Genomic DNA, 18,679 nt, shown 5'->3' with positions numbered 1-18,679 from the left:
AGGTCATCCATCAGCTGATAGTGAAGGTGAAGGACAGAGATTTAGAGTCTTGAAAAGAGAAGGGAAGAAAGGAGTCTAGTCTTTTCTAAATCACAACAATCCGAATTAGCACTGCAGACATTGACATCTGAAGCAGGACCACAGGGGGTCCCTCAAATCATATCACACATATAATCGGGTTGGCTGTATCCCTGAATCTCTGCATGTTTCTGAATCCGGAAAGAGTGAGGAGGGGCTGAGGCAGGAGGTGTAGGTGAGGACCCTGCCTGCAGAGCTGAGTCCCTCAGCTGTCAGGAGAACTAAGCTTCACGGGGATCAGCTCAGCTTAGCCCAGGAACTCTTCGTGCTTTGCAAGCCCCTCATCCCTATATCACACTTAACTCTTTCCTTCTGTCACCTTCAAAAGGTTTTAGCAACCAAAGAGCACACACCCTGATCCTTGGCTGGTAAAAGAGGACAATAAAGGCTGCTTCCGAGGACAACATCTGCCAGCAGGAATCATTCGGTGTGAGGACCACGGAAGGCATGCAAGAATGTTCTGTATCTAAGAAGAGCATCTGCAATAAGCTTTTAATTTTTGTTCAGTGTCTGTATGATAATTAAGAAGCCGCAGTACTATGTATAGACAGCTATTGCAAATGTATTTTCCCCACAGGTTAAGAAATACTGTCTGAAAGGGACAATAAAAATAATAGCTACCTTACTTACTGAGCGCTCATATTCACTTTGCCCTTCCCTAATTTAAGGTGTGCTCCTTTTGGTCAGGCACCCTTAATATCCACACCCACATAATCTTCCCAGTCACCACTTTCCAACAGTCTTTAGAAAATGTGAAAATTCACTTCGAGTGTGATTACCCAGCTGCTGATTCTGATTCTGCACATCACGCGCGGGCCCAGGTTGCGTTTGACTCGTAGTCACAGGAAGACCTAGTAGGTCCTAGAGGACGAGAGAGCAGGATTTTGTTTTCCTTAGGCCACGGTGACACCAAAAATCATTGCTCGAGCTGTAGGCCTAGATCGTACCGGTAAATGGTAAATTCTCTTTAGCATTATCTTACATGATCTCAATTTATTAAAAAAAAAAATAAAAACATGGGGTGGTGTAAGGCCGGGCAGTTGAAGGCCCCACGTGCGCAGTTGGAGGGCGGCCCCTCTTCCTCCCCGACCTGCCCGCGTCGCGGGCGGAGGAGAAGCGGGTAGGGGCGTCTGCGGAAGAGGGCTCGGGTTTACTCCGCACTTGACCCTCCCTCACCCTCTCTGAATACTCAGCCACCGTCCCGCAGGCTTCCCGCGGTGCGTTCCCCGGCCCGCGCCCCCGCCGTCCGCCCTGCGCCCCGAGCCGCCGGGGCGCCCGAAGCCCAAGGGGGGCGGCCCCTCGGCGGAGCCAGGGCCGGGCAGCGGGGGCCTCCGCGGTGCGGCGGTGACCGATCGGCCCCGGCCCCGGCGGGGCGGACCGCGAGGCACCCCTTTCCGAGCCCAGAGGCCGAGCTTTTCAGCAGTCACCTCTTTACTAAGTCTCCTCCATTTGCTCTCTCCCCTCAGGGATTCTGTTACCGATGGCGGCCACGAAAAGGCCGAGCTATGATGAACATTTCAGGCCGGAAAAATTAAAAGAATGGCCAGAACCCGAGTCAGTTGCTTTAATGGAGGTAAAAATAACCTGGCATCTTGGGGCATTATTTTGACGGTGGGACATAAGTCCCTTGAGGTTAATAACTATTTTGTGCTAATAACGGTTGTAGTCCCCAGAACTAGAGCAGCGCCTGGCATCCAAAAAATCCGTTGAACTAGAATGGCCCCGGATCAGATTTGGCCAGGAGTGTGGTTCCAGCGTGCCCCGTGGCCGCCGGAGGGTCAGGGCAGCGACAGGGCGAGCTGGTGGGTAAACGCTGCAGCCCCCGAGCTCGCCCTGCAGGACAGGCAAGGTCTGGGTTGGCCAGTTAATACTCGACACTTTCAGGGCCTGGTAAAGCACTGATTTCCTCAAAGAACATTTCATTGTTTTATATGGTCCTATAATTTGCCTCGCTGTAAGAAAAGCTCTTGGATATTCCCTTTATTTTTCCCCTTTTGGTGTGGTGTCTGTAAGAGTGGTGAGACACTTCATGTTTGTGTTGCACAGAAAGCTGTAGATTTCAAAAGTGCCGCTAGAAATCATTAACATCTTATTTTTTTTCTGGCAACATCACAAAGAAGGAGGATCTATAAAAGGCAGTAACTGTCTATTTCCTGAAACAAAAAGAAGGTGGTTTGAAAACCTGACACATGACCAATAACATTTGCTAATGTTAATAGAATGGCTTAAAAAACTGTGATTTCCCTAGTTGCTTGTCAAAGTGTATGTTTCTACTTCTCCAAATAAATGGATTTAGATCTTCTAAATTTGTAATGTAGCATCAGGGGAAAATATTTGTTTTACATGATTTTCCAACTGCCATCTTTAAAAATAAGCATAAGAATGCTTTAAAGCAAGATTCTGTTTATATTATCAAGGGAGTTTTATTTTGGAGAAGACCCAAGTAGCTGTCTGACTATCATTTTACATTTCATGCGAAGCTGTTAGTATATGGGTAAAAATACAATTCTCCTTTTTGAGATTTCTCGGATTCACAGATTTGGTATTTGAGTTTGGGGTTTGGTTTCTTTAGAGTCACTCACTGTGGCAGAACTGAAAGAAGACCCAGAGATTGAAGAACATAGTTGTAAGAACCTGTGCCATTTTACACTAGGTAATTCTTTTAGGTAATAGCATTTCATTTCCAGGTGCTAGATTGGTATTGTTTTTCCATTTGTTCCTACCGAGTCCTATAAGAATAAAAGTTGGAAGATCAGTTCATAGTGAGGATTTCAGTGTATCAGCTTTACCCAGACTCATAAGGGAAGCAGCAAGTTCTTAGATGCACAGATAAGACAATCTTGGTCCTCGGCCAGGAGCTGCCACTAACTGGCTCTGTGACTCTGGACCAGTTGGACTAAATCTAACTTTCTGTAGTTTTGGTTTATAAAGAGACCTAGCAGAAGTCAGGAAACTTAAAGGGCCCTTTAAAACATACTACTGAGTTCCTGCAAGAAGGATTCATTTTATAGAGGATCCTTTAATTAGTAAGGTTTCTTGGTATTTAAACTGTGATTTAATGGTATGATGTAAGGAATTTGTTTCAAAATAATCTGGGTGGGGAGGCAGGAGAGTGAGTAGGGATTTAGACGAAACAAGACTGACTTGAGTTGTTAGCTGTTGAACCTGAGTGATGGGTGCATGAAGAGTCATGTTTGAAAATTTCCATAATAAAAAGTTACAAAATATGCTTTGAGGTACAGACATTATTAGATTTACACCAAAACTATTGGTAAAAAATACACTGAGTTTTGTCATAATGGTTTGTTTCTTCAGGATTTACATCCTAATATTCAATTCTGTAATTTTAGGCATTAGCTAGAGAAGACATTGATGAAGCTGTAAACACAATATTATTGAGAGAAAATTATGTCGTGACGGTAAGAGTTGGCTACAGATTGTGGATTCTAAGTGTGTTCTGGGTAAGCACGCGTGGTGCGGAGCAGCGGGGCCCAGTGGAAGTTACCATGTCAGAGAGATTTATTTTGCTGGAAGAATGAACCTCCTCTGATGCACCTGTTTATACTGCATAGATCTGAGATTGTTGTCACCTCCTTGAAGGGTCACTGAGGGGTTGCGATTCCCAGATCTATCCCAGATCTGAGAGATCATTCTAACTGCTCCTCTTCTTTGATGCTGAATAGAAATTCTTTCTAACTAAAACTTACCACCTCCTCCTCTGTTCCCACGTTGCAGTGGGGATATATAAAGTTATTAGAGATGAATTAGTATTTAAGGGTGATGACTAATCAGTACTGATAGTCACTATGGAATTAATAAACTTAAGGGTGTTTTAATTTCAATATGAGGGATTGAAATTCAGGGTGATATTAGTACTTTAACATTTGAGTTGTGATTTATATAATCTCACATATATTCTCATTTGAGTGTTATAGAGGTAGGCGGGATTCCTCTCCCTGTATAGGCTGAGAGAGAGAGAGAGGTGTGGGAGCAAGGCTATTCCTCTTTCCACTCTACCAATATCCTCACAGCCTTTACTGATGAGGCTAGGGACATGGAATGGGTGACAAGGGAATGAATGCTTTGAAATCCTTAAAAAGGAGCAGGAGTTTCATGAGTTAGGAATGGTTTGGGTGTGGTTTAATCTGAAGGCACAGCTGTGGTTTAGAACTTTTCATGGGTTCTTCCTGCTCTGTGCGCTCCGATTCTCTTTCTGAACTTTATTCTGTTCTTCAGTTATTTTATGCTAGAACTTTGCAACCTGAATGTGCTGAGAGCTTAGGAGTCTTTTCCCCCCTTATTCAAATGACAGTAAGTGGAAAACTTCTTAATAATTTGTTTTCCTTGTTTGTATCACTTCATTAGAAATTGGATACGTATTTTCAGCATCTGGACTTTTTTAAGGAAAGAAGAAAAGAGATGTTACATAAAAAATGGACTGAAAATGTTGCAAACCCTCTTCAGGAGAGAATTATGAAAAAAGTAATTTCATATAGAGGGTTGGAAAAAACAAAACAGGAGAATTTTGAATATTTTTTAAAGCACACAAATAAAACGGTACTGAGTTGTTTTTTCTTTTTAAAAATAATGTATACTTTTTTGAAGGGCTGGGCGAACATTTTCACTGATTATGCAAATAGTCCCAAGTTTATTTTTTATTTAAGATGAATTAATGGAACTGTAGTACAGCCTACTGTATTTTTTAAAAATATTTTATTGGGGGATTGGGGGAGGGGAACACCATTGGGGACTCGGGGAAGGGGAACAGACAAGTTGCTGTCCTTTTGTTCTTCAGTCTAGTTGTGGAAGACATCGCTTCACTGGCCCATGTTGGTATTGTGTCATTGCGCTCTTCCCAGGTGAGGCAGATCAGTCACTGGCCATTGGACTGCTGCTCATGGCAGCTCATGGCGGCTCACGGCAGCTCACGCCAGCTGCCGGCCACTCATGGTAGCTTACGGGCAGCCCACTGCAGCAAGGGCTGCAGCCTACGCTGACACTGGCGACTCACGACAGCCCAGCTCCAGGTCGAGCTGTTGTTCACCATCTTAGCTGTAGAGGGCACAGCATTACTGGCCCTCATGTGGGATCCAAATCAGGGCCCTGCTGCTCAGAGCTGGCGTCCCAATCCAGCTCTTAACCAACGCGCCACTAGGCTGGCCGCAGCCTACTGTATTTTTAAACCTTGAGTTTTGGGTGGAGGGGATAGACTTGGAACTAGATTTATCAGGAATACTTTTAGGTAAACGTTAATAGAATAACAGTGTCTTAAACCCTAAAGACCTTTATTGTTCACTTAACAAGAAATTGAGGGGTAGGTGGTCTCATGGTGAGTTCTGATAGCATAACAATGTCGTTAATCACCCAGGTTTTTTCCTATTGTTCTCTTTTGCTATCCTTAATATTTTCAGTGACCCCATCACCCTCATATTTGTAAACGCATTTGGTTGCTTACAGCCCCAGGTGTTAGGTCTGTGTTCAAGGCAAGAAGAATGGGATAAGGAATGGTGCCAGGGGACCTTTTTCTTACACCTCCTCCTCTGATCAGGAAGCAAAACGAGTTCCCAGAAGCTCCTGGCAGATTTACCCTTGAGTCTCATTGGCCATAACCTGGTCACATGACAAGTCTTATCTAGAAGCAGGGCCAGGAAGGAGAGTGCGTGGCTCTCCAGTCTCTACAGTAGGCAGTGGGCAAGGGAGACAGGGATGCCACGGCTGCTGAGTTAACCAGCTATTAGGGGTAGGGACCACCAGTTTCTACACTGTGTTCTTCCGTCTGGCTTTACAAAACCACAAGGAAATGTTGGCTGCTTCTTTTGAAGATTTTTCTGTTTTAACTTTGGGGTCTGGAACCTCTTTTGAAACTTAGGCCCACCTAAAATTCCAGGTATTTACTAGAGATCTAGAGTAGTTGAACTGGAATGTTAGAGCATTTAGGTATATTTACTGGGCAAAAATTTCTGGGCATGTACTTTAAATACTTCATAAACACCCACCCCAAGAGGAAGAGCAAAAACATCCAGGTCTCTTTAAACCCAAAGTGCAAAGTCTTACAGCTGTGTCCATGCAAGTATAGGATGGGGAAGCCATACCTTAGAAAAGCCATGTGTTGACTTGATGTCTGAGTGTTTCTGAATGACAATAATTCACTGCGAGTCAACCATGTGAACTGGCTTCCAAGAAAGCATGTGAGTTCTTAGGCTGGACTCAGAGTGGGAGGCACCGGAGTCCGTCCTGTCCACCCTGTCGTTCCTGCTTCACTCCTGATTTGCACTGTAGAGGGGACATCACCAGTTGCAGAACCTTTAGAAGTGGAGACCTTTAGGGTGGAGACTTGACAATACTTCCTAGGATGAAAAGTGGAAAGAAATATGGGGTATTTAGCCCAATGAATTGATGACACAAGGAACAATGAAACCTTTCAATATATCAAAGGCTGGCATGTGGATGATGGGTAGAGGTGTTTTTGTATTGTTTCAGGGGACAGAACTAATATCTGCAACCAGCAATGACAAGGCAGGTTTCAACTCCGTTTAAGAACAAACGTCCTCGTGGTTGGAATGATCAAGGCTGTACTTGCCTAATGGAGCAGGACGTTCTCAGACTAAGGCTGGCTGATGACTTCGCACGAAAGCCGGATGATTACCTCTCCCAGAGGTGGTGGACTCTCACCGCAGTCTAACTTACCTCTGGGGTTTCTTCTAGCTCATTGAATCTCTGATTTTATATAAAAATTGAATAAAGTACTTGGCTTTCTTGAATATTGTAAAACACATTTGTATGTAGTGAGTTGTTCTTAGGTGTACTTTTTTTTTTTCTAAAGGAAATTATATTTGGAGACTTTTATGATCCTGAAGTATACAATCCTTTTAATATGATGAAAAAGGATCCAAATTATGGAAAGGTAAGGAAGTTTCTTACTTTTGTTTGTTTATTCTCAGAATCTCTGGGGTTGGGGAAAACCTAGTCATTTTAGAAGAGTTGTAGTTACTCTGTATTCATTTAAAAAAATCCACAAAAGTGTTTGCCCTGAGTTTTAGAATGGGAACCCAAAATAATTCCAACTACTGGGGAATTTACACTGTGAACAAGGCATGTGTATGTGATCATTCATTCATTCATTCATTCACTCATGACATTCAGCAAACTGGAAGCCCAGGGGGAAAAGGAAGACAGGGAGTGCAATGGGGTATGACAAGTATGTCATAGAACCTGCACAGGAAGCCATGGCTCCAGAGGCAGTGCTCCTTTCTGCTGGAGGTGGAAGGAGGGATGGCAAGAAAGGCTACCAATAGTTGAGTTTATAATGAATCTTCGCCTTTTAAACTGCCAATACGAGTTAAAACTTTGAGATGTAGGTTTCTGTGTTTAACTCCTGTGTAGCAGAAGTAGCCACCTGATATCACTATTCAATAAAAAATAATATATGTGTGGCTCTGAAGGGAGGAGCAGTTTATTTTGCTTCGCCAAGAAAAACCAAGGCGAAGATAATTGTTATGAAGATAAGAAGGTTCTTTTGGTTCTGGGAGACTCGCTGAGTACAGTGCTGAGCCATCACTATGCTGCCTCGCTTACTCCGTAACTGTTGACCCTGAAAACAGCATTGGGTCAAGGTGAAGTGTGTGGAAAGAAAAGAAGCAGAAAATGGTTCCTCTGTCTAGAGCAGCGGTTCTCAACCTTCCTAATGCCACGACCCCTTAATACAGTTCCTCATGTTGTGGTGACCCCCAACCATAAAATTATTTTTGTTGCTACTCTATAACTGTAATTTTGCTACTGTTATGAATCGTAATGTAAATATCTTTTTGTTTTCCGATGGTCTTAGATGACCCCTGTGAAAGGGTCGTTTGACCCCCAAAGGGGTCGCGACCCACAGGTTGAGAACCGCTGGTCTAAAGCCTATAACCAGGAAGGAAGAGGGGAAAAGCGCCTTTCTCCACAGCCTCTGTGCCCCGGCCCCTGACACTGGCACTGAGGTCCACCTGCCCTCCCGTTCTCATGGGCCCTTAGACTGGTGGTCAGCTCCTCCAGGAGGACACTGTCCCAGGCCACTTCGGAGAGCTGCCTTGTGCTTCTAAAGCATCCTGAGCTGATGCCTCTCATGGCTACTGTCACTGTGTAGGACTTGTCTGTCGAGATCACTGAGGACAGGACCTTGCTGGGATGTGGTACACGGTGGCATCAGCAAATATTTATTGACTGATGCAACAACATGGTAGAACTCTGAACAGAAGCCAGTCTCTTCTAACAGGATGGCCCTCCCTCCATTCAGCCACTTTAGGCTCAGTGAAATTTCCTAATGGGAAGTGGGTGACATGTATCCTTCCCCTGCTCTGTGGGTTGACATTATTCATGGGTCCTTATTCTTGGCTGCCTTGGTGTCCAGTAAGGCCATACTTGAATGCTTCAGACAGATTTAAAAAGCATAATACAAACTACACTTGGGTCCTCAGAGAGTCCTTTCTCCTGTAGGTTACAGTCCCACCATTTTGTGATCCTCTGTTTAGAAGGCAGCAAGAGCTGGATGAAGAGAAGAGAGCTATTTTTCAATATAAGACAGGTACTTGGTGATCACTGGGCTTTATTTTTAGAGACATCCAATTGGTAAATGATTTCCTACCCCAAGAGTGACTGGAGTTGACTTTAAGAGAGTGTTAATTTAGATTATTTGTTTTTAATCTTCCTGTAGGAAAACAATACACCTCAAAAGACTTTAAAGAACTAGAGAAGGCCAGGGTGGATGCCAGACTGCCCCAGTTCATGTCCACTGCACACAGCGTGATTCCAAAAAAGCGGCCTAAAGCCTCTGCGAGAGCTGTGAGGCAGAAGCCTCCGAGTAAATACAGGTGAAGATGAACTGACCGACCGTTTTCCTGTCTCCATAGTTTTGCCTTTTACAGGATGTCATGTAGTTGGAATGACACAGTATATAGTCTTTTTCCAGATTTTACTTCATTCCTAAGGATGTTTTCACATGATTAAGAATGTTAAGTTGGTAGTTATTTTCTTTCAACATATATCCCACTCTTTTATTTTTTGACATTGAGAAGTCAGCCGTAGTCTTACTGTTGTTCCTTTGAAAATAATTGTCATTTTTTTCTGGATGCTTTTAAGATTTTCTTGTTGTCTTTGATTTTTCTGCATTTTTACATGATGTTTCTAGATGTAGATTTCTTTTGATTTATCCTACCAGGAGTTTGGGTCTTCTTGTATCTGTAAGGTGATATCTTTAATTGGTTCTGGGCAGTTCCCAGTCATTTTCTCTTTGATTGTTACCTCTGCCATATACTCTCTCTTCTCCTTCTGGTACTCAGTTAAACATATTCTCAGTACATCTTCATCGTCTCTTATCCTGATTCGTATATTTTCCATTCTTTTTGTCTTGCCATATTTGATTCTAGATAATTATCTCTTCAGTTATGTTTAATAATCTGTTGTTAAACCCACCCTCTGAGTTCTTATTCTCAGTTGTTTTTCTGTTGTAATTCCAGCATTTTATTTGATTCTTTTCCAAATAGGTTTTGGGGAAGGCTGTCTGTACTCAGGGCCTGGAGGGTCTCTGTCCCCACTGGGGAACCTATCCCAGTGCACGGCTTGAATTGCCCACCAGGGGGAGGGAGATGTTGAGAACAAAGTTAACCACCCACCTGCCAGGACAGCAACCAGACCTGGAAGGAAAAATCCACCAAAAAATGCTGGGAGCATGGAGGAATCAGTCTCTACCCTGGTAATTGATATTGGTAGATGGAAAACAGCCAGAGATGCGAACTCATTCCTGAATGGTCCTCTCCTCTCTGGAATTGTTTCCATAGCTATCCAATGACTTTAAAATTATGATTTTGTTTGGTAAAATTTCTGCTGTTTTCTAGTTGTTGGAGCAGGAGTAGTGGCCTGTGTAAACTTCTAAATCCCACACAAAAATGGAAGTCCTGTCATGCTTCGCTTGATGTTTCCTTTGTATCATCCATCCTGAGTTTTGCTGGAATAAACAATGCTGCTGTTTCTGTCTCCCCTAGTATTTGGAAGTTTTATGTTCTATTTCTGGTTTCATGGTTTATTTGTCAATTTTAACAAACATTTTTATTTAAATATCAATAATTATGAAACTCCCTATCCCCCAGCAAGACACAGGCTTTATTTCCTCATCTCTTTTCTCACTCCTCAGCTTTTGTGGCCATAGCTTCTTAAATGATATTCCTCCCTTTAGTTTGGGCTCCTGTGATGGACTCTCCACCTAGCAGCCTGAGGAATCTTTTTGAAGTGATCAAATGAAACTCTCCAAATGAAAACTCTCAGTAGCTTTCCATAACCCTTATAATAAACTCCAGACTCCTTAACAAGGAACATAAGGTGCTCTCTGGACCCTGCTACCCTTTCTGGTTTCATCTAAAAAAGAAAAAAATCCCCTCCCCCTAAAGAAATATAAATAAACCACAAAAATCTCTGGGTTAAGTCAGCACGTTTACAACTCCCCACCTGCCAGGTTGTTTAATGCCTTTGCAACTTCTGTTATTGCTGGCCACGCTAATCCAGGCAAGAGAGGGAATTACCACGTGGCACCCCCCCACCTCTGCACCCCCACCTGCCATTCCCACCGCAGTCAACATATGAATATGGAAGGACACAAACATTCAGACCACAGCAGTCAGGAGCACAGCCGGGTCACTTGAGGCACCAAGAAGGGGCTAGTCCTTTCTCTTTCTCTGCCCTCTTACACATGTGCTGGCAAATGGATACCCCAGTCCTGCCTGACATTCTGGTGTGGGTGCTCTGAGGCTGCCCAGAAGCCCCTCTGTGACAGTTACAGCTCTAGGGGCTAAGGACTGGACCAGGAGAAGGAGAAGGGTCACATGGCTCATACTCTACCGAGGGCTGTGCCAACGTAGATGTGGGTGGGGCAGACTGATTGATGGACAGCCACCAAGTGAGTCTGCTCAGTCTTTCCTTTTCATAAAGTGAGTATTGAGTTTGCTATATTAATTTTCAGACAATTATTGAATGGTACAATTCTCTTTGTACAGAGCTGAGATCATTTTTTTTTCTACTTTTCTTTGCAGTCCTGAAAACCCTACCTGTGCAGAAAATATATACGTGCCTGATAAAGAGACTACCACCCTAAGTCAGACTATTTTTGAAAGGCAGTTTCATTCCTCAAAGCTCAGCCAGGAAAACAAAAGGGATGAAAAGAAGGGTCTGGTGAGCAGAGATCTGGGGGGAGCAGGGCCGGGATGGCACAGTTTTACAACACCCACGAGAGAGGCATTGATTTCAGAATCTGAGCCGTTGACAGAGCCCTCCCTCTCAGACGGGCTCCCAAGGGCACAGCAGGCAGCAACCAAAGAAGGGAGGAAAAAGAGGAGGATTTATTCTGTGCAGCAGAAATGGTGGGGTGCCTCTGGGTTCAGGTGCTGCTGCACAGACAGGAGCTCATCACAGGGGAGCCTGCATGAGGAAACTCGGAGAAGGAGCAGACTCTGGGACCCTGGACCCCACTTTTGGGGACAGATGGTGGCTGTACAACTTGAGGGAAAACCTGGCCAGAGGGGATCTGCTCTCCAACATTTCCTCAGCTCTTTTTCCTGAGTTTTTGCTCTTCTGCCATTTTCTACTATTTACTACTTATCACATCCAAACCAGACCAAAAGTTTTATTCTCCTTAGTTCAGTCACAACAGGTGGGACTCTTTTGAAATGAAATTAATACTAAAAAAAATTAGGGCAGAATGATGGTTTAGCTATATAGGAGGTATTTTAAGTGCAGGAATTTTCCATGCACACATTTCTTATCCAGAGCTCACAGACTGGTTGGCAGAGCTTACCGCTTATGGTCTATTTCCCTTCCTATCCTCTCTCTCTCACACCCTGTACCCTAAAGCCTGCGGGTTAGGGTGCTTCAGGGAATCGAGCACACAGTGGATCACTGCATTTCTCCTTTCCCCAACCGCCCGGCCCTTTACCTCCACCTCACACAAAGGAGGAGGGACTATTTCTTCTCTCTAGCTTCAAAAACCAACTCCTGCCCAATCCCACTGCTCTCCCCAGTCTCTCCAGAGAGAAACAGATTCTCGTTATATGGGAAGTGACCACTTTCCCCTGAGCAGGGCTGTATCTGAGAGCACGCAAGCCCCTCAGTCAGACCTGAAATGACGCAGTCAGGGCTGCCCTTTTGGTGGGGTAGCCTACCTGCTGCTCCCAAGACAGCCCAAGATGGAAGCGGTTTACATACAACAGAAGTTGAGTTTTCGCTCGCGTCCCAGAACTGGGTGGGTCAGCAGGTCGGCAGGCTGTCCTCTTCCACGCAGACTTCCATCCTGGCTGATGGAACTTTTATCATCTTCAGCACCTGGCTTCAGAGGTGGCTCTGGGGAACTCACTCCTGTCAACCTGAAAAGGGAGGAGATCATGGGGGAGTCCTGCCTGATAGTATGGGTGGGTCCCGCACACTCCACTGGTGAGGCCAGCACGGGGCTGTCCCTCCCTGCGGGACACTGGAGACAGTAGTCCCTGGGTGGCCAGAGCACATGCATGGAGAGCAAGCATTCTGTGGACAGCTAGTCGTTTCTGCCATGCCATGAGAAGGTCGGTGCTGTGTGGAGGCCAAAGCCACGGAGAGGCTTGTCTGAGAGTTGCAGAAACCAGAGGGAGTGAGGGAGCGGTGAGGAGAGGGCTGCCTGGGGAGCTGCTTGGAAAGTCTGAGCTCCAGCAGGAGGGCTGAGTGGCGGGTGGGACCCACCAGGGCGTCCCTCTCTGCCCCTATAAGCCCCCATTCCCTACCCTACACTCAGCATTTCTCTTCTGTCCATAGGTTCTAGGAACCAGACGGCCCAGACCCCGATCCTGGGCAGCTGGGGAAGGCCAGCGTAGATGGGGGTCCCAGCCTGTGGAAAGAAGAGTGATGACGGCAGAGGTCCTGGCCCAGCACCTGACCTCCCTGCAGACGGGGGCCAGGCAAGGCAGCCAGGAGCCGGTCCAGCTATAAGGAGGCCATTTGTAATAAAGCTTCGCTGAACTGTGTGCAGTCTGCAGCATCTATACAATGGGCAAAATACTGCCAATATGTTTTGTCTCTCCAGAAATGGAAAGATATTGCAAGAAATATCCAAATAATAGCTATTTATCGAGTTCCTGCTGTGAACCAGGATCTTTGTGACATATTTTATATTCATTTAGAAGTTGTCACAGCAAGGTAGAATTATCTCCTAATATATGAAGCTCAGAGAGGTTTGGTGACTTGCTCAAGGTCAGCTGCCTGGCTTGAAAGTGGCAGCGCTTTAGTCCCAGTCCGGTCTCTCTGGTGCCAAAGCAGAGGGCATGTTTCCCAAGGCACGCTCTCCTCACACCCATTAGGCTTTGTAATGTTAGTCACACTGCTCAGAATTTGGGTCCCCTTTCAGAGGGTGGAGTTATACTACTCACCTGCTGTGGCATCCTGATCTTGAAGGAAGCAGGGACTTGCTGGGCGGTCCTCACGTCTGCTCAGTCCTTCCCAGGGGACGTAAGAGGCCTAAAGGCGCACCTTCCCTACTGCGTCCTTCAGCAAACCAGCCTTGCGTTTCAGTCAGGAGAGAACTTGACTTCTTAAGGGGCACAGCTGCGTTCCTAGGTCAAACGGTGACTGGAGTTGCTGAGAGGACTGACATTACATGTCCTCCGTGGTGTCGTACAAGTCTGCTTACATACTGCAGGCTCCCTTGTCCTACATCTGAAAAGAATGCTGACGTATCTAGACATGGAGAAATGGTGGTGGCCACGTTTCACCCCAGTGAGAAAGTCCCCACAGTCCTGGGAAAAGGATTCTTCTGTAGCTGTGGTCACAGGTAACCAAGTCACAACCAGAACTGGCTTTCCACCTGCCTGACCTATCAGTGACAGCCTGTGGCTTTGGGAGTCAGCCAGTCAGAGGCAGGCTCGTGGCACATCAACCCACCGCTGCCTCCGGGACCAACACCAGACTCGCTTCCCCAAACCCTACTTGCTTGCTGAAACTTTGCTCAGCAAGGCTGTACCTGACCAGCCAGTGTCCCTTAATTAGGCAATAGATTCAGTTGTTTTGGGTTCAGATATTGAGTGGTGTCTCTTCAAAAGTGGGGCAAAGTTCTTTTATGTCTGTGTTTTAACCAATCAGTGCCTAGGATCAATACTGGGAATGATGAAGTGACGGATTTTAAAAAACAACATTCTAAATTATGGTTTCCAGCCCTTCTTTGCCCAGTGATATGTTTAGACAAAAACGGGGCCTTTGGTGGAGGGACGTTTGAATATTGTTCCTCCAGCTCCTTTGGAAGACCTGCTCCGCGAGAACTCGGGGCTCCTACAGCCTATGTGACTCCTTCCAAAAGATCTCCTCCCAGGAGGGGTCATTAACCCACAGATTTAGTGTATAAGACCTTATTTTTATTAACTTTTAAAACAAAGGTCACACTTGAAAATTTAGAGGCTGAGTGAGTAGCTCTGAGAGGTGAGGATGTGGCTCTGAGGGGCAGTGGAGGAGGGACAGGTGCTCCTGGAGCTGGAGGGGCTGAGGGGCCTGCTGCTGCTGCTGAAACCTGTGTATTGCTTTACTCCTGAGTTACCCCTGAGGTTTCCACTCAACAGGCAAGCAGGAAGCCTCAAGCTCCCACAGAGACCATCCAGTCAGGCCATCAGAGAAACCGAGTCCAATAGCACAGAAACTGGGTGAACCCACCAGAGTCACAGCAAGTCAACGGCAGAGCAAGGAGGCTCGGGGCCTCTTGGGTGCCCCCTCTCCCCATCCTGTTCCCACTGGTTTCTCCCACTGTCACAGAAAGAAGACTTGGTTCCATTATAAGCAACCTCTGAAGTTACCTTTGAAGAGCCTTTCACGCAGAAAGTAAATCAGTAAAGCTTTGAGAGAAGTTCCATTCATGAACTTACATATTTATTCTCTTTCTGTACATATTGGCAATGAGAAAGCTTAAAGATGCATGTCCTATGAAATACGCAAAAACAAGGAATTTACATAAATAATTTATACTTCAGAAAATTAAAGTTGAAAAATATTTTCCACATCATTAGAGTTCACAGTATTGAAAGTAAATCAAGCTTTTCCCCTTTAGATTTCAAACTATATTGTCTCAGCAGAGGATGATAAAATCTAATCAGGAATAAAATGATCAAGTTTGTTTTGTCTTCAGTGCACAAGTAGACCCTATTTCGGTATCAGGCTGTTCCTGCACTGAGGCTGCAGCATTTTCCCCTCAATCCTTCACCTCCTGAGTGGCTGTGACCCAGCAGAGGTCACGTGGCATGGAATGGTTACAGCGTCACCAAAACCACCCACAGTGGACACATTCAACCAAGTGGTAACGTCTGGTGGTCTGATGCCTCATTTCCACATAATACTTTTTACAGCCCTGAAAATGGAAACCTTGGCATCTAAACACAGCCGACATGTTAACACTAATACAAGGCACTGTGCTATGGGGTTTGGTTTATTTATAGGAAAGATTATGTTTGCATAGATTGCTAGAGATTTAATGTGCAATAAAATAGAGGGGCCCCAGCGTGCGTGGGCTTGTGATGGATGAAGTTGTGACTGATGCTCCTTCAGCCTGGCGGCGACACTGGCCATCTTCTCCAGCCCCAGCCTAGTGGGCAGATCCCCGAGGTCCCTACAGGTGAGTTTTTTGCTGAAAAAGCTGCAGGTCAAAGCGGACCCAGACCTCACCGGTGGGGACCTCGTGCAGCAGGAGTCGGCGGGTTTTAGGGCCTTTGCTTTCCTGTTCTGTTCGAATTTTTGCCACCGGAATTTCAGTACGACCCAGGAAATCTGGTGAATAAACATGCGAGAGTCAAAAGTCTTCTTCTTTAGAAAACTGCTAAAAAAAAAACTAAAACCAAACCAAAACAAAACAAAACAAAAAACTACCACAGGAGGAGTGTCTGAAACAGGATTCATACAACTTTCAAATCTAAAACAAGCAACTTCTTGGTTAATGGCTATTTGATACGGTGACTGGAAGCACGACGACAGATGCCAGGCAGGGAACTGCCCCTCTGGAACCCGCATCTCTTACCCACTCTACAGGTGCCAGGAGCACAGTGAGTGTTTCTATGATCTACGTAGGGAGTGACAGGAGTCAAAGACCTGAAACACACCTGAGGCTGCCCCCTCCCCTGCTGCCAACATGAGCTGCTGATGACTAAGGGCCTGGGTCACTTCCCTTAGGTGTCGTGGGGTAGAAATAGGCTGAGCGCCTTGGATCGAGACCCTAGGTTCTAGAGTGCTGGGAAAACTTCAGACCCCTGGCCGAGTTATACTTTACCGTCTGGTGAAAACTGGTCTCTGTCAAACATGGTGAGACATAGCACATCTTGGTAAAGATCCTTAATAAAGAACTGGCAATTAAAATTCCACTTGGGGTTTAGCGTGTCCTGGAGGGTCCTGGTGGTGTAGCTCTGGGAGCCCATGCTGATTTCACAGTACGGATTGCTCTTCCCTGAACAAAAACAAACCGAAGACACATGTGGCTGTGCAGGTAAAATGAGTGACAATGGGGCCTTCCTTGAGCAGAAGCAGGACCCAAGCTGATGCTTCTCTACAGACCAAGCAGCAGGGGCCGTTGCCTGAGGGCCCACATTGGCCAGTGGTCTCCACCATGTCCCCAGTGCTGAGGGCATCACAACGCTGGGAGTGACCAAGTGGGAGTGAATGCCCCAGCTGCACCCCACAGGCCTGCGCATGTGTCAGTGCTACTTGCTTTGTGCTTTCCCCACTTAGAAGCACTGAGGCTCGGGGAGGCCTGGGTGCTTATTGCGAAGCAGAGTGATAATAATGTCGGTCCAGTACCCATTTTCGTGACTTTTAAAACCCTCCCATTACTCAATGCTCAGAAGAGTCATTAGCAAAGCGCAGGGCTATTACCACATCTGTTGAATGAAAGAAGCATTTACCATTTGGCTTACAGGCTTTTAATTCTGTAGCTTCAATGACATGCACCATCAGACGCCCAATGCCTGACGTCTTTTGAGAGCGAGCTATGGAAGAAGACAATTCACGTTAGTTTCTTCTCTGAGACCGCACACAGCGCAGTGATGATAGTGAGCTGTCCATACTCACAGTCCATCTTTCTAACCCCCCTAACACCGCCCAGCTTCACCTGCCACAGCACTGGGCCCAGCAGCCCAGTGTCTGGCTGCTCTGTGCCTTTGCTCAGGCTGTGCACCTGCTAAGATGCCTTGCCCGCTACCCGTACATGTCAGTGTCGTACTCATCCTTCAAGATGCAGGTCCAGTCTCACACCTCACCTCCCAGACCCCTTCCCTCCTCTGTGCATCCGTTATCTAGGGCTTCTGAGCATCCCACGGCCTGCTGGGCCTGTGGGTCCATCTCCTCTGCAAGGAGGAGCTACTGTACAGCACAGACTGTTTATTCACCCTTGTGTTAACCCCTCAGCTGCCTAGCAAGTAGTAACATTAATAAGATAATACTACATTATATTCACTCAGTATTGGGCACTTACTAACATTTATTGGATATTTACTCTGTGTTAGGCATGAGCTAGACCTTTACATGAGTTATTTAAACTGTATGGTTACCCTATTAGGTAGCTCTTTATAAATGCCATCTCCATATGTGAGAAAACTGAGGCTTAGAGAGATCTGAAATGCTCAAGACATAGCGCTTCTAAATGGCAGGCTCAAAACTTAAGCATCAGATAGCATTTTCTTAATCACTCACCATAATTCCAATGATATGTGAACGCTTCAGCTTATAAAGCAGTTTCATTTAAGATCTTGCTCTATTTAAGGAGGTACTCAAAAACGCTTTTAATGTGGAGAGAATTGAGTCAGGGAACTCAAGATTATCTTGGCAAATATGAAGTTACGCAGATTTTGCCTTCAGAGGTTTACAAACTAATAACAACAACAACAAAAAAGGCTGCTTGGTGAGCTACTGATCTCTCAAAACTCAGGGCAGGTAGGACCTTGCCTGTGAGAAGGGGCCGCCCACCACGTGCCACCCTCCGGCCTGCACTAGCACTCAGGTCCCGTGAAGGCAGGGTTGGGCCCTAGTCACATCTCAGGCCTGGCTGAGGCTAGCACAGGGCCTGGTGCAGAGTAAGTAACCAAGAAATGTTTAAAGAATTAAACATGTGGAAAATGCGTAACAGTATGTACAGATATGGACATTAAGCAAAACATGGGAAAACTGTGATTTACATCTTTGACCAATTAATAGATCACTGTAATGCTCTACAAATGATTCAATCATTGATTTTTCAACAGCAAGCCTTTAAAATAACATTAAAACAAGACTCAATTAGCAAAAGCTGATTTACACATACCTTTCAGGAGTACATAACAAAATAAGGGAAACCTGAATAAAAAAACACATAAAGAGCTACAACTACAGCAGCCAGGAACCTAAGTGGGGGACTGGGCAGGGGAGGGGTGCCTGCAGGTGGGGGAGGGGGGGCAGGGTTTCAAAGGTGAGTTGCTCAGTTAGGCAGTGGGATGGGCTCTGAGTTTGGGGTAAGAACTTTGTCCTTAATTTGGGAGGTGATAGAGAAGATCTTAAGGAGGGAGAGAGATACTGAGAGCAGCCCTGTGAAAGAATACTCCAGAAAAGAAGGGCATGG

The 18,679-nt window shown here is 45.6% G+C and overlaps 2 protein-coding genes and 1 long non-coding RNA gene across 7 annotated transcripts in view; 1 reads left to right on the top strand and 2 right to left on the bottom strand.

Annotated features, from left to right (window-relative positions):
- Positions 1-432: 432 nt before the first annotated feature.
- Positions 433-12,734, bottom strand: LOC109386897 (uncharacterized). Its single transcript, XR_002124873.1, has 3 exons — positions 12,261-12,734; positions 6,171-6,425; positions 433-939 (listed from the first exon to the last, which is right to left on the bottom strand). It is a non-coding gene; the product is annotated as an uncharacterized LOC109386897 (long non-coding RNA).
- Positions 1,311-13,191, top strand: FAM228A (family with sequence similarity 228 member A). The gene is made up of 6 exons (XM_019649583.1): positions 1,311-1,651; positions 3,429-3,497; positions 6,902-6,982; positions 8,551-8,638; positions 8,768-8,924; positions 12,883-13,191. The coding sequence occupies exons 1-6, from the start codon at positions 1,559-1,561 to the stop codon at positions 12,887-12,889; spliced, it is 495 nt and encodes a 164-aa protein (XP_019505128.1). The 5' UTR covers positions 1,311-1,558; the 3' UTR covers positions 12,890-13,191.
- Positions 13,192-14,954: 1,763 nt separating this feature from the next.
- Positions 14,955-18,679, bottom strand: part of ITSN2 (intersectin 2) — a 118,303-nt gene continuing 114,578 nt past the window's right edge. For all 5 annotated transcript variants that reach the window (XM_019647845.1, XM_019647988.1, XM_019648077.1 and 2 more), the window contains 3 exons: positions 16,992-17,075; positions 16,364-16,537; positions 14,955-15,867 (listed from right to left, as the gene is read on the bottom strand). In XM_019647845.1, coding sequence (XP_019503390.1) covers positions 15,710-15,867; positions 16,364-16,537; positions 16,992-17,075 — 416 coding nt within the window. In that variant the 3' untranslated portion in view covers positions 14,955-15,709. The remainder of the gene's footprint in view (positions 15,868-16,363; positions 16,538-16,991; positions 17,076-18,679) is intronic.

Source organism: Hipposideros armiger, unplaced genomic scaffold (assembly GCF_001890085.2).
Source record: "Hipposideros armiger isolate ML-2016 unplaced genomic scaffold, ASM189008v1 scaffold_0, whole genome shotgun sequence".
Classification (NCBI taxonomy): Eukaryota; Metazoa; Chordata; class Mammalia; order Chiroptera; family Hipposideridae; genus Hipposideros; species Hipposideros armiger.
The sequence above is the reverse complement of the archived record's forward strand: the minus strand, read 5'-3'. Positions and strand labels throughout refer to the sequence as shown.

Bases quoted from the DNA above. Each gene is read 5' to 3' on its own strand.
- FAM228A (XM_019649583.1), top strand. From the start codon at position 1,559: ATGGCGGCCACGAAAAGGCCGAGCTATGATGAACATTTCAGGCCGGAA. The intron at 3,498-6,901 runs GTAAGAGTTGGC...TTTTTTCTAAAG, and splicing joins GAGAAAATTATGTCGTGACG to GAAATTATATTTGGAGACTT. The intron at 8,639-8,767 runs GTACTTGGTGAT...ATCTTCCTGTAG, and splicing joins TATTTTTCAATATAAGACAG to GAAAACAATACACCTCAAAA.